Below are 13,739 nucleotides of genomic sequence, written 5' to 3' on the forward strand. Positions count from 1 at the left end.
AGAAGTTATCATCAATGCACTGGAGGAACCTTCTAGACTGTGAAAGGCTGGCTGTGTAAGTCTTCCAGCAGATACCGGGGTAGTTAAAATCCCCCATGAGGACCAAGGCCTGTAGTCAGAAAAGTCAGAAAGCCTCATCAACTCCTTCGTCCTGATCAGGAGGTCTGTAATAGACCCCCACAACTATATCATCCATGCCAGCCTGCCCCTTAGACAGACTTTCAACTTGCCCCTTATCAGACCCTGGACAAAACTCAATACATTCTAGTTGCTCTCTCACATAAAGAGCAACTCCACCACCTCGCTTCACCAACTGATCTCTCCTAAAAAGCACGTAACCATCCATGACCACATTCCAGTCATGTGAGCTGTCCCACCATGTATCTGTAATTGCCACCAGATCATAACCTTTAGACTGCACACAGACCTCTGACTCCTCCTGTTTATTCCCCATGCTGCGTGCATTGGTGTACAGGCATTTCAGGAAGCAAGCAGAGCACACTGGTGGGACCCCTGGGAGGCAGGAGTCCTTGCGGTCAGGGCCTAAACATCTATCCTTTCTCTTCAATGATTGAAAATCCTCCCTAGACGACCTTCCTTCAGGCCCTAGCATGTTGCTCTTGGGCTCGTCCCTAACAGACCCAGTTGTCTCCCCTTCCCCCTTCAAATCTAGTTTAAAGCCTTCTCAATGAGCCCTGCTAACTTCTGCCCCAAAAGCCTTTTCCCCCTCTGGGACAAGTGCATCCCACCTGCCACCATCAGGCCAGGTGTCTCATATAGCAGCCCATGATCAAAAGATCCAAAGCCCTGCCTTTGGCACCAGTCGTGTAGCCATTCATTGATCTGTAAACTTCTTGTTTACCTCTTCAGAGTGGATCCAGGGTCTGCCACCGCAGAGTAGTGATTGCTGGGGGAGATGCTTGAGTGCTGAGTGAGACCTCGCTGCTCGTATGCTGGTGATGTCACGGTCTTGCTTCAGGGGTTTTGGTTGAAAACATAACCTCTGCCTGCTCCTTCACCAGCTGAAATAATCCATGAGGTTGGCCCGGTGTGGGACTTCTCCTGTCCTAACTTAGCCCCTTAAACCATGCAGCACAGAGCCCTTGCTGAGCTCCTGCCTGTCCCTCAGCACTTCCACCCCATCCTGCCAGGGGCGCAGTGACAAGAGACCTTCCACCTTGTCCCTTCAGACACTCGTCTGCACAGGCAGTTTATATAAACCTGGGGAAATGTCTCGGCAACCATCTGCATGAGCAGGCTGCTCTGCCAGAAGTATTGTGGGCAGGATTCGAGTTTTGTGGAGAATATTAGAAGGCAGAAAAAAAGTAATTTTGGCCACTAGAGTTCACATGAGACATGCCTAAAAGTCAGGTTTGGGAGATAGTTGCCCTTGGGAGGCTTTGGAGGTTCAACTGGAAAGAGTAGGCTTGCCCTGGGTTTGTTCTGCATGTGGTATGGCTGGCTGTGCAAGGGATGTCCCCAGGGTGGCTCCAGCTACCATGATTAGCTGCAAGGAGGCTGACTGGAAGCCACAAATAGCAGGATATGATCACCAGGGTGGTAATTATGCAGAGTGGAATGGGCAAGGCTTCTTTAGGGCAGGCTCAGTGCGGGGAGAGGGAGTGAAGAGCAGCACAGGCCCCATGTTGGCAGGTGTGAGCCTCCCTTCCCCTGAGCCTGTTTGGCTCACAAAGGTGAGGCTGGGGAGTCTGCTTCAGGAGGCCCTGAGGGGATTTGCAGAGGGCCTCTCTACCCCTGACTTGAGCTTTTCCTCCCAAGGGCAGGAGGCCCTGCACTCTGTGGGAGCTGCTGTGCTGCACCAGCCTCCACCAACAGCTGCCCAGGTACTGCTGTGAGTGCAGCAAATCCGTCCTCCACTTCTTCCATCCCCTTCCGCTGCTGCATCCCGACCCTGAGTGGTGGAGCAGGCAGGACATGAGAGAGGCAGCAGCAGAGCATCTCGCCATGTTCAGGACCAGGTGCTCAAGTGTCCGTGGAATGCAAGAGTTCCTGTTTCCTGTAACGTGAGAAGGGTCAGGGTCAGGTTGGGACCTTGTGTGGTGAGGGCCATGCTTTGCAAGTATGGGTTTTCTTGGGTGATGAGGCCAGGAGAGCTGACAGAATGCAGCCAGGGAAGGCTCCCGATCCTGTCCCCAGACATCTTTTGGTTGAATGGAAGATATCTTTAAGAAAGAGAAACCAGATATTAAGACTTGTACTGCTAGTGACTGCAGCCCCGCCTATATGAGCTGCCACACAATTGATGTACCTTTGCTGGTAACTATCTGCATTTTGTTATGCTTGATTTCTGGTTAGGATGTGTAGCTTCATCTGCAGATACCTTCTTTTGGTTCCCTTTCTCTGCTGTTTCAGCATCCTCAGATCAGAAGTCATCCCCTGCACTGCTTTTTGCTGGACTCCTTTTCAGTAGGTGTTTGGAAGCTTATGTGTTGGTTTAGCATTAAGGCTGTGGAAAAATGATGGGGCTTTCTGCAATTCAGTCTTTTGTAACTAACTAAAGGACTTCTAGAGGATCCCCACCCTGCAGGCCCTCTAGTGAGGTTCTAGAACAAAGTTATTCATCAGGGGTGAAATGATACCTTACAGCCCTCCAAAGCTGCTGCCTCCCCACAGCTTGGCCCTGTTCATCTAATACAGTTCTTGGAAGCAATGGTGGGGATGCATCAAGCTCTGGGGTGGTGGAGGGTGGCCTTCCAAAACAATGCCAGATGGAGAAGACCTCCAAAGTCCTGCATTAAAGATGCCTCTTCAGGTGAATCTACCATAGTGAAGTTATAGCCCATGAAGTTATCTTAGTCATTAATTATGGTCTTAATACCATATTTTTTATATGAGTAAGTCTTGTTTTGATGGGTGGCTGTGGGCTCTAATTTGTACTTTGTTTGCAGAATAAAGGAGTCCCCTGCTTGCCCCGGCCCCTTTCCCCACTAGGTCCTGTCTCTGATGTAGTCACCTCCTCTGCCGAGCTCAGTGGGACCAAATGGCTTCATTAATGTTCCTGCCAATCTTTCTGTGCCTAGCAAGTGTCCTTTGTCCACCATCACTTTCCTGTGATCTTCCTGCTGTTGAGCTCAAGAAATTCAAATGCTGTTAGGAAAGTCAGCTGGGAGGGTATGGTAATCCCATGTGAATGGAAACCAGCATCTCCACCTGGGAAATGCTGCTGGAGAAGTTTTTTAATGAAACATTATCTCGCAGTGAAAATGTAAAGGAAATAGGAGGGGAGGAAAGGCCATTCTCTAGAACCATGATCTCTGTTGATAATCCCTGTGCAGTCTTGTGGCTGACCTGGGCAAGCAGGAGGGACAGGAAATACATTAATAGAGGGGATTTCTGAAGGAATGTCTGAATTCAAAAGTCTAAGCAGGGAGTAACATTTTGGCTGAAGTATTTTTTGACAACATTTCTCTTATCTGCTATGTAGAAGTGGTGCACACAGAGACTGTTAACTGCTGCTGTCCTAGAGGAGCATGGTGAAGTGGCAGGTCCATCTATCTAAAAAGAAGACTTCATGTTTTCTCCTGCCCCCGCCAGCTCCTTCACCTGTCATGCTGTATGTCCTTTGCTAGTCACACCCTGGCCAAGGAGCTGTAGCTGCTCCCAGAGAAAACAAAGTATCAGTAGGTTTTTTTATTGGTCCCCTAGTACTGGAGAGGAGGTTTGTAACTTTAAAGACTTAACCCAGCACAGTGTGACTGTTGTCTCGCTTGCATGTGCGAATGACTCACATCTGTGCTCTCACACCAAGGCTTTTGCTGCACGGAGGTCACCTTCTGTGAGCTCCTATGTGACCAGGAGGAGATCCAGAAAGGTTGTTAAGCTTCGCTGCACATAAAAAGAGATCTATGTAAAATTAGGCACTTCATCTTTCTAGCAGCCAGTAGAAGAATTTTATGTCCCTAGAGGGAGATAGATCACTATCATGTGAGGGAGATCAGTGTCACCTAATGGAGAGCCTCCAAAACTTCCCATAGAGCAGAGCAGTAACATCAGAAGTAGTGGTCGGATGTTCGTATCTGTTTGGAGCCCCACTACCTATTGTAGAACTGCATCTTGGCCACTGAGGTCTGCTCGAGAGCCAGCATAGTGAGTCCCTTTGAGGGCAGTCACCTCATAAAGCAGAACTGCCTCTTTTCTGGGAGATAGGGGTCATGTCCACAGGGCTGGTGGTACGCATCTCCTTAGGAGGCGAGTGCTCAGGCTTTTCCCAGCCTTGCAGGGTCTGAACTGCCAGCCCAGCCCCATAGAGAAGTCAGGACTTGCAGGCGTAAAATGTTTGGAGGTCTCAGTAAGTGGATGAGAGGGAGCTGCACACAGATACCTCACACTCTGGAGAGGGAGGAGGCAGGAGAAGCAGGTCTGAGAGCCAAGCAAGTCCGTGTCTCCTTGCCTGCCCTTTGTGCTCATTGCTTGTGTTCCTGTCTATGCCATGCTGTGATACCAGCACCGGCCACCGCTCTGTGCTCTGGTTGAGTGGGCAAGAGACCTGTGTGAGGCAGAGCATCAAAGGAAGAGCAACTTGCTTTTTCACCATAGGAATATTCTTGAGAAATACAGAGATGCAAAAAGTGAGTGACAACATTTTCCTTTAATGAACAGCAGAAGAATTTCCCAGACTTGTTATTTTTGGTCCCAAGGATAGTTTCCATTGCTGTTGCACAACCTTGCAGGCAGCTGCTCAGAGCTATTGCTCCCCTTCTTGCTGTGGCCATGGTTTGGAGCTGGCCCCAAGAGCTGAGGTGCTCGTACAGTGACTGATGCTTCTCTCTGTGAGTATTTGCAAAAATCCTCACACGACACTGTGTCCAAATGAGAAAGCCGTGACAATGGGGTCACCACTGCAGGGAGGCAGCATTTTTATCCTGAGCTTCCCTAAACAAATACACATGGTATTTTGGTTGGCACAGCAGCAGAATAGCATGCCAGGGAGCTGCAGCTCTTGCATACAGGACTTATATGCAGTTTGTGTGAGAGCAGTGAAAATCTGTTAACTCTGGCTGCCCTGGTTCATAGCTCATGTGGTTTGTGGCTGAATTTGGGGCAGATGATGCTGCAGCTGTGGCCAATGCAGCCCCAGATGTGCAGGGCTTTATCTTGCTCTTGCCATTGGCCAAAGGCAGGAGGTCCCTGGACTTCATTTCACATCTATTTTAGTGTGAGATGCCTCCAATGGAGGATGGCAGCTTCCATCTTCATCTGTCTGCTCCTGTGGTTGGAGCAGAGAGGGAGTTTCTATTGTGTACATTTTGTTCTGCTTTTTGTGTTGCAGAACTTTAGCTTTTTCTGGACATTCTTCATTCCTGGTAACTTTTTTATTTAGGGATGTATTTGCCTAAGTTAGATTCTTTTATGCACATATTAATGCCACGTAGGCTGTTCTGAATTTGCAATGTGTCATGATTTGACTCGGGATTGGCAATTCAACCAGCGACAATAATGCTCACAATCCTCTCTCCCTCCCACCCAGGTAGGGAAGGAGAGAGAGAATGAGGGAGAGAGACTTTCTGGATTGAAAACTAAACTAGACAGCTTTAACTAACGACAAAATCAAATATGTACAAATATATACAAATGTGTTCAGGAATGTGCAAACCCCTCTTGCCTCCCCCCATCTCCCCAGCTTTGAGCAGCCCCAAAATGTCCCAGAGCTGCCGGAGAGAGGGCAGAGCAGACAGGAGCTGAGGGTCAGTGATGAGGGTCAGGAATGCACGGGCCCTCTTTCAGTTTAAAACCATTGACCCATGTCTTGTTACAACGGGCCCTCGTAAGAAGTTTCTTCCCATGTTTTTTATAAGCCTCCTCTGTGTATTGAAAGGCTGCAGCAAGCTCTCCCTGAAGCCTTCCCTTCTCCAGGCTGAGCAACCCTGACTCTCTCAGCCTGTCTTCATAGGAGAGCTGCTCCAGCCCTCTGTCCATCTCCATGGCTTCCTCTGGACCGCTCCATGTCCTTGTGTTGGGGACCCCAGAACTGGGTGCAGTGCTACCAGAGACGTCTCATGAGAGCAAAACAGAGGGGGACAGTCTCCTTCCTCTGCCTGCCAATCACAATATTGTGCCAGTGGACAGGGGAGCTTGATGTTCACACCCACTTTTGCTGCTCTCTGCTGGAACCAAGAAGGCAGGAGGAGCCTCCAGCTCCAGAGAGAATGAGGGAGAGAGACTTTCTGGATTGAAAACTAAACTAGACAGCTTTAACTAACGACAAAATCAAATATGTACAAATATATACAAATGTGTTCAGGAATGTGCAAACCCCTCTTGCCTCCCCCCATCTCCCCAGCTTTGAGCAGCCCCAAAATGTCCCAGAGCTGCCGGAGAGAGGGCAGAGCAGACAGGAGCTGAGGGTCAGTGATGAGGGTCAGGAATGCACGGGCCCTCTTTCAGTTTAAAACCATTGACCCATGTCTTGTTACAACGGGCCCTCGTAAGAAGTTTCTTCCCATGTTTTTTATAAGCCTCCTCTGTGTATTGAAAGGCTGCAGCAAGCTCTCCCTGAAGCCTTCCCTTCTCCAGGCTGAGCAACCCTGACTCTCTCAGCCTGTCTTCATAGGAGAGCTGCTCCAGCCCTCTGTCCATCTCCATGGCTTCCTCTGGACCGCTCCATGTCCTTGTGTTGGGGACCCCAGAACTGGGTGCAGTGCTACCAGAGACGTCTCATGAGAGCAAAACAGAGGGGGACAGTCTCCTTCCTCTGCCTGCCAATCACAATATTGTGCCAGTGGACAGGGGAGCTTGATGTTCACACCCACTTTTGCTGCTCTCTGCTGGAACCAAGAAGGCAGGAGGAGCCTCCAGCTCCTGGCAGGAGGGCTTAGGGGCAAGAGAATTTATGCAGAGGGAAGGAAGGCCTGGTGTTGCAGGGCGCAGTCACAGTGTGTTTGCACAAAAGATTAAAAAGATTGAAAAACAAAAGGATTTGACTGTGCCAAGTTGCCATTTCATATCACCTTTTATTCCATAAAATCAGTGTTTGATTCCTTAAGATTTTTCTCTGCTGGGTTGGGATGTCTGCCCCAGCAACAAGCTTGCCTCTAGATCTGTGCCAGGCGCTGCCTGGTGGGATGAACTTCAAGTTTTTTCTAAGTTGGCAAATGCTTCTCATTCCTTCCTGTATGGCACAGTGTTTGACTGATACTTCTTCCTGTTTCAGCCTGAAAGGATAGATCCCAGTGCATCCAGGCAAGGCTATGATGTCCGCTCAGATGTCTGGAGCTTGGGAATTACATTGGTAAGTAAGTGGAGTTTAAACCCTCTGCTGTGCAGTGTTTTCATGCTGGGCAGCCTTGATGTGGCTTTGCAGTGTGGTGGAACTGGGTGCTGTCAGACCTGCTTGAGGCAAAGACCAGCTCTGCAGCTGTGCAGCATTTGCATGTTGTGATCGAAGTGGGCACCTCCTGGCTCAGAAGCAATATAAATCCCTCCAAGGCAGATCGCTCTTCTGAAGCCCTTAGGATACATTTAGCTGCAGCTGTGTTTTGCAGATAAAGAGATGTGAGCAGGGAGGAGGTGTTGGATTGTAAATTAATTTTATCTTCAAAATCTCAGATGAGAAGGGATGGTGAGTGTTGTGGTGCAGAACAGAGCTTCCAGCCTGTGTAAATAAACCTCTCACAGCTCTGGCAGGTAATGTACTTTGACTATGCAGAAGACTTAGTCCTGGATCTTCCTTTCTCAAAGTGGTGAAGTAGAAGAGAAAGCAGAAGTACTAAGTATGGACCAGCAGCTTCTTTCTTCCCCACTGGTGTTTTAAAATGGTAATTTTCATTGTCCTACCAGGAGCAGGGAGTTGGACTCTGTAGTCTTTACAGGTCCCTTCCACCTTGAGATAGTCTATGGTTGTGTGATTCTCATTATCCATGTTCACTAGTGGTTGGTAGGGACTGGAGGATTTTACTGTTCTACTTCTGAACACCTTAGTTAGAGTCAGTGGAAGAGCCATTGTCACGTGAGAATGAGTCCTTGCAGACACTTTCTTACCCTGTTTGAACCTACCCTGTGTAACCTGCCTGGTTCTGTTGCTGTCTCTGCAGTATGAGCTGGCTACAGGGCGATTCCCCTACCCCAAATGGAACAGTGTGTTTGACCAGTTGACACAAGTAGTAAAAGGAGACCCACCACAGCTGAGTAATTCAGAGGAAAGGGAGTTCTCTCCAAGTTTCATCAACTTTGTCAACTTGTGGTAAGTGTTTCCTACTGAAAGGGCTTGGAGTTGGCTTGTTTTGTCTTCACTCTAGGTATTGGGCAAGGGTCACATGCCAGGCACTACTTCCTAGCTCGGTTTCACATTCCTGCACCAACATGGGAGTGAAGGGTTTTTGAATTTCACTGGATTGGAGGTGTCTGGGAAGGGGAGGGTTCGGGGGCAGAAGGGCAGACCTTTGGAAACTGTTCTTCAGAGAACAGAGGAGAAAACCTCTGTAAGGTCTGTGCTTGAGAGAGGTGTGATAGGACCCATGACAGAGATTTGCGTGGCCAGGTAAGGGCCTGGCCTTGGTATGACATGGCCTTGGGACAGACCTGCTGTTTGCCCTTTCTTCTGCAGACAGAAGCCTCAGTCATCTGACAATATTGTCCTGTGGTTGGGCGGAGGACATGTCCTGGTCCTGCCTTATGCCTGGCGAGGCCAGCAGCCTTCCTGCTCAGCACAGTGTGTTCTGCTCAGCACAGTGACTGGCAGGTCCTGTGATGGGTGGCTTGCTTGCTTGTTGGCTTCCTGTCATGTGCCAATCATATGTCAAGATCAGGCCTAGAGATGTTTTGTTGTAGGGCAGAGACTCTGCCTTGGGTGGAGAGCGCACAGGATTTAAGCAGCAGGGGCTGGGGGCAGTCAGTCACCTGATGCCTGTGTGTGGTTGATTGTCAATTTTCTGATTGAGTATTTTTCTGTCAAAATGTGAAAGGTGGTCAACATAATTTCATTAACCAAAAGCACACAGGAAATCCATCAGTGTGACCTGCGATTGTCTTTTGGGACCCTCTGTCCTGGGCAGACCCAGGTGATGGACATCCCTAGCACAGGGGTGCCCATCTCAAAGCTTTGTGACACAGGAAGACTTAGCTCTAGATACTTTCAACTTTCTAGAGTTTTTGTTTCAGGGTTTTCCACCTATTGGAGAGGATTTTTGTCTTTGAATTTAACTCAGAATTACAAATATTTATGGAGGCCAGGTTTCACTTTCCAGCTGGCTTCCTTTCCAGGAAGGCCCTGTTATTTTCTTTGGGCTGCGGAAAACGGCACAAGAACAGCTGCTCAAAAGTTGTTTCCATCTTTTAGTAAAAAATGGTGTAGTATTGATTAGAAAGTCAGAGTTGCTTTCCCCATGCACAATACAAGCAATAGTTTGTTTCCCACATAGTTGTCCATCAAAATGCTGTATCATTGCAGTTTGCAAATGCAGGACCTTGGTCTTCTGCCCTGGGTACAGTGGTGAGTTTGGCTCCAGATTGCCCAGCAGAGGAGCCTGCATGGCATCTCTGCCAAACAGGAGCATCCTTGGCCTACGTGTCTTATTGATTAGGTCAATTCAAATGTACAAGCTCAGGGCCTGCTGCTCTGGAACAGCCACTATGAATAGAGCAATGTGGCAGTTCTCAGCCTAATTCCATTTTTAATTTAATCTGGTTTCGTAAATAATCTGAAATCTGCCTGGAATATTTATTTTGTCCTCACAGCAACATTGTAATAAATGTATCTCTTCATACCTGTTAGTTAAACAGTAATCTTGGTGTTTGGAGACAGATGAGTTTCCAAAAGGCTGTGCTTTCGGGCGGTGGCTTAAATCTCCTGGGGAGAGAGAGGTTCCCACTTTACAAATGGAAATCTAATTATTTTCTGGTTTTGTGCATTTAGGAGTCAGCAGAAATGTTGAAAGAGGGTCCTGCTTGCCATAATACATCAGGGAGGAAAGGATATTTTCAATAATGTTAAAAAAGTTGCTTGAGTGGTTTTTTTTTTCCAAATTTCTTTGAATCCCAACAGCTCTGTGAATGCCTGGGCAGAACATTTTTCCCCTTCAGCACACTTCCCTGTGTTAAATGCTTATCTGAAGTCACTCTCTTCCTGGAACTGCTTCCAGTGATTCAGCTTTCTGCTGCAGAGTTTGCAGAGTATCCAAGTTTTTTTGTCTGGCCTTCAGGAGCCTGGTGCTGGCAGGTGCAAAGCTGACCCTGCTTGCAGGCAGAGCCACAGCTCTGACTTGCCTAAGGAGATGAGATGTTCCTGCAAAGGAGCTGTATGTTGCCTGGTGCTGCAAATGGCCACTCCAGACATGCAGCTTAGCATCGAGCTGGAAAAGAAATAACAGATTACTAGGACTGCTTTATGAAAGCATGCATGGCAATGTTGGAGCACAGCATGGTCTGTGAGCTGAAGTTCTGACTTAAAGACATTATGAGGACTATGTTCAAACCCTTAGGCTTGCTGAGGTCAGAAAATTAATTGCTGTTGAGTAACAAAAGCCTGAAGCAAGGATGTTTGTGCAGCAGCCACAGGTTTTCTGCCCTCTCTGCCCCTGGGCAGCTCTGTAGGCAGGTCACAGGACAGCAGTGCTGAGTGTGCAGCATTAATGACCCTCTGCTTCTCCAAGTAGTTAGTGGCTACACTAGCAGTGCTGGAACTTGAGAACAGTTCAGCCAGAGCCCGTGGGGATGGAAATGCAGCTGTTGGGAATGAGACTTAACTCCCCTCATTTGGGAAAGGTGCTACATTGGCTCTTTTTCTTTCCTAGCAGGGCAGCTCTGGCTTCCAAGGCAGGGTCTGCCAGTGCTGCTCATCACTGAACCCTGTGTGGCAGCACCTCTGTCTCTGGTCCCCATTGCCTTTCCCCTGCCATGCCCCTGCTGCTGGCTTTGGTGGCCTTTGCTGCTGCCGTCGCCCTACACTGTGCGAGGGCCAGGCGGGTGGTTGAACTCTGCTGGAGGGGACACTTGCCAGCCACCTTCCCTGTCCCCCAGCCACCCATGGGCAGCCATGTCACTTCTGCTGTCTCTTCCCACCAGCTGTGGTCTGCCCAGTGCTGGATGTGTCACCAGTGCTGGGGATTGAGCCAGGAGAGCCAAGGAACCTGGGCTTGGCCAGGCAGAGCAGTTTGGCTGTCTGCCACAGCTGCGGTGCCTGCCAAGGGAGTCTCTGCCTCTGAGCCCTGCTGCCAGATGAATGGAAGACAGGCTGGTGGCTACTGCCCACAACTTTTTGTTATGTGGCATTCAAACCTGCTTCCATATGGAGACAGTGGCAGTTGGGATGGTGTTCTGCTTGCAGCTCCCTTGGACTTTGTGGAGACAGTTTGCTACAGACTCCATCTCAAGAAGGATTTGTGGGGACAGTGGCCACATTCACGGTCACACATGGGGAGCGAGAGAGGGAGGGAGGGAGGAAGTGAGTCCCTGTGGTCACTCACAGCACAAGGACAGTTTTTCCATTAAACAAAAGACAGTTCGTCCTACTGCAACAGAAGTGGTAGCAACATCATGTCCTGTACAAATTTGCATTTGATGTCTGGAGCAATTTCCCCAGTCTCACCTTCTCCTAATTTTCTTTCTGCTTTCTTTAGCCTTACAAAGGACGAGTCCAAAAGGCCAAAGTATAAAGAGCTTCTGGTGAGTGCAATGCCTGTCTGCCCACACCAGCCCATCAGCTCTGCCATTCGCATAGCGGGGCTAGTCACATGTCCAAGATTGTTCCTTGTCTTCTCAGGCCGTCAAGGCAGAGTGTTCAGTTCCACAGCCTGAGAAGGAACACTGCTTCCATGCCACTGTCTCTAACCTGTGGTCTTGACAATGGCTGAGATCGTTAGAGGCTGTGCATAAACACGGGAGATCAACACAGGGGAAAAGGCCCCATTGCAGCAGATCAGTGGTCCCCGAGATGGGCATGCTCAGGCAGAAGCCTGCTGGCTGTGCATTGTAAATGCTGCCTTTGCTTGAGGTCCTGATATGCTGCAGGAGCCCAATCAGATTGCTGGCCAGCACTGTCATCAGTAAACACCTCCAATGCACAGATGACACAATGAAGCTGGGAGTGCTCAGGCAAAATTAAGTCCTGAGAGAGCACAACTCTGGAGAGAGCAGAACAGCCTGCCTTGTGGCCGGGGGTCCTAACGGAGGGAAATGCAGAAATACTTTTGGGTTGGATAAGTCATGCTTGGCAACCATGCATCTTCAGGGAGCTCTGGGCATCTGCAAACCACATCTTCAGGGATGTATGAAGCCATGCCCAGGTCCCTGATGGTGGTAGTGGGATATGAAAGATATCCTGGTTGCCTGGTATCCTGGCCCAGAGAGTCATCATGTCATTACTTACCAGTTGTTCTGCGTTGGGTCCAACCAGTACAACCTCCTGGGCAGAGTAGAGGGTCAGGGCTCAGAATGGGTCCTGGTCTTCTGTTTGACCTCTGCAAGCCATGTCTTCCTGTCACTCCTGTCTCCCCAGTGCTGACAAGGCTGATGATTAAACCTCTCTTGAAAGTATTTCAGTACATGTTCATGCTACAAAGGAGCCACGTGCTGCTAGAGCTGCACCCTTGCTGCCTCCTTCCCAGCAGTTCCTCACACTCCTGGAGTCTTGTCCCACCTCCACACTGCACATTTAAAATACTGATTCCCTGTATGTAAAAGCCATAGTCCAGGCTATGTTGTATTGTCCTACAGCCACCACCAAGCCATGTGTTCTTGCATCAGGCAAATCCATACACAGAGCTTTTATTTGGTGTAACCAGCATGAGTTAGAAGGGAGAATGTAACCTTGTTGTTTTTTTGTCTGATTCCAGAAACATCCCTTCATCCTGATGTATGAGGAACGCACAGTGGATGTTGCATGCTATGTTTGCAAAATCCTGGATCAAATGCCAGCAACTCCCAGCTCTCCAATGTACGTCGATTGATACTGCTGCTACATCAAACTATAGAAAAAGGGCTGAGAGAAAACAAGCTGTAAAGAATTGTCATCACATATTGCAGTGTTTTTAATGCTCGCCCAGACACCATGTGCAATAATATTGGTGTTATTTCCATCCTGTCTGTATACTGTTGTCACATATAAAGTGCATCCCTGTAATACCTGATCACACAGTGTTAGTGTTGGTCACAGAGAGACCTCATCTTGCTCTTTTGTGGACATATTAATGAAATGTGGAAATAAGTACATTTATTTGTTGGCTGTGATAGCACCTAAAATTCATTTCTAGACTCAAAACTTGGAGATTTCTCAGCAGCTATTGGAAAGATTTTCCTGTCAAACTCTTCCAATTGTTGTTTCAAGTAATAATAAAAAGCAAACAAACAAAAGGTAGGTGTTGTCTGTCTGAACATTAAAGAAACTGCCTGAAGGGAAAAGAACTTAACCAACAAGATGCTTTGCCTTCTGGAGCTAGAAAGGCAAAGAAGAATTTTATTCTTCACAAAGTGCAATAGATGCTATGAAATTCTGTTGCTTTACAGTCGCAGTGTACTTTCTGGGGACAGTGTGCTCAGCTGAACTTCTGTTCAAGAGAGATCATATTAAATATAGTGACTATGTCTTTACCAAAAATATGTTGCATTGAAGAAGCTAACATTAAAGTATTCAGAGATTGGACATAATGTATTCTTTCTCATCTTACCAAGCCAGCCATTCTTCACTCTTAACTAGGTGTCCTGTAAATTGTTACCTGGTAAGATAAGTTCTTTGACCTGAAAAATTATTAAACTACTCGATTGAATTTAACCTGCTTGTGACCTGA

General features: G+C 48.2%; 1 protein-coding gene across 1 annotated transcript in view; it reads left to right on the forward strand.

Annotated features, from left to right (window-relative positions):
* MAP2K4 (mitogen-activated protein kinase kinase 4) overlaps window positions 1–13,723 on the forward strand; it is a 101,448-nt gene extending 87,725 nt beyond the window's left edge. Inside the window, exons 8-11 of the mRNA XM_010008274.1 lie at window positions 7,172–7,249; window positions 8,052–8,200; window positions 11,574–11,619; window positions 12,789–13,723. Of these exons, the coding sequence (XP_010006576.1) occupies window positions 7,172–7,249; window positions 8,052–8,200; window positions 11,574–11,619; window positions 12,789–12,902 (387 nt within the window). The 3' untranslated portion in view covers window positions 12,903–13,723. The remainder of the gene's footprint in view (window positions 1–7,171; window positions 7,250–8,051; window positions 8,201–11,573; window positions 11,620–12,788) is intronic.
* Window positions 13,724–13,739: the final 16 nt, after the last annotated feature.

The sequence above is a fragment of the Chaetura pelagica genome, unplaced genomic scaffold (assembly GCF_000747805.2).
Source record: "Chaetura pelagica isolate M959 unplaced genomic scaffold, ChaPel_1.0 scaffold471, whole genome shotgun sequence".
Lineage (NCBI taxonomy): Eukaryota > Metazoa > Chordata > Aves > Apodiformes > Apodidae > Chaetura > Chaetura pelagica.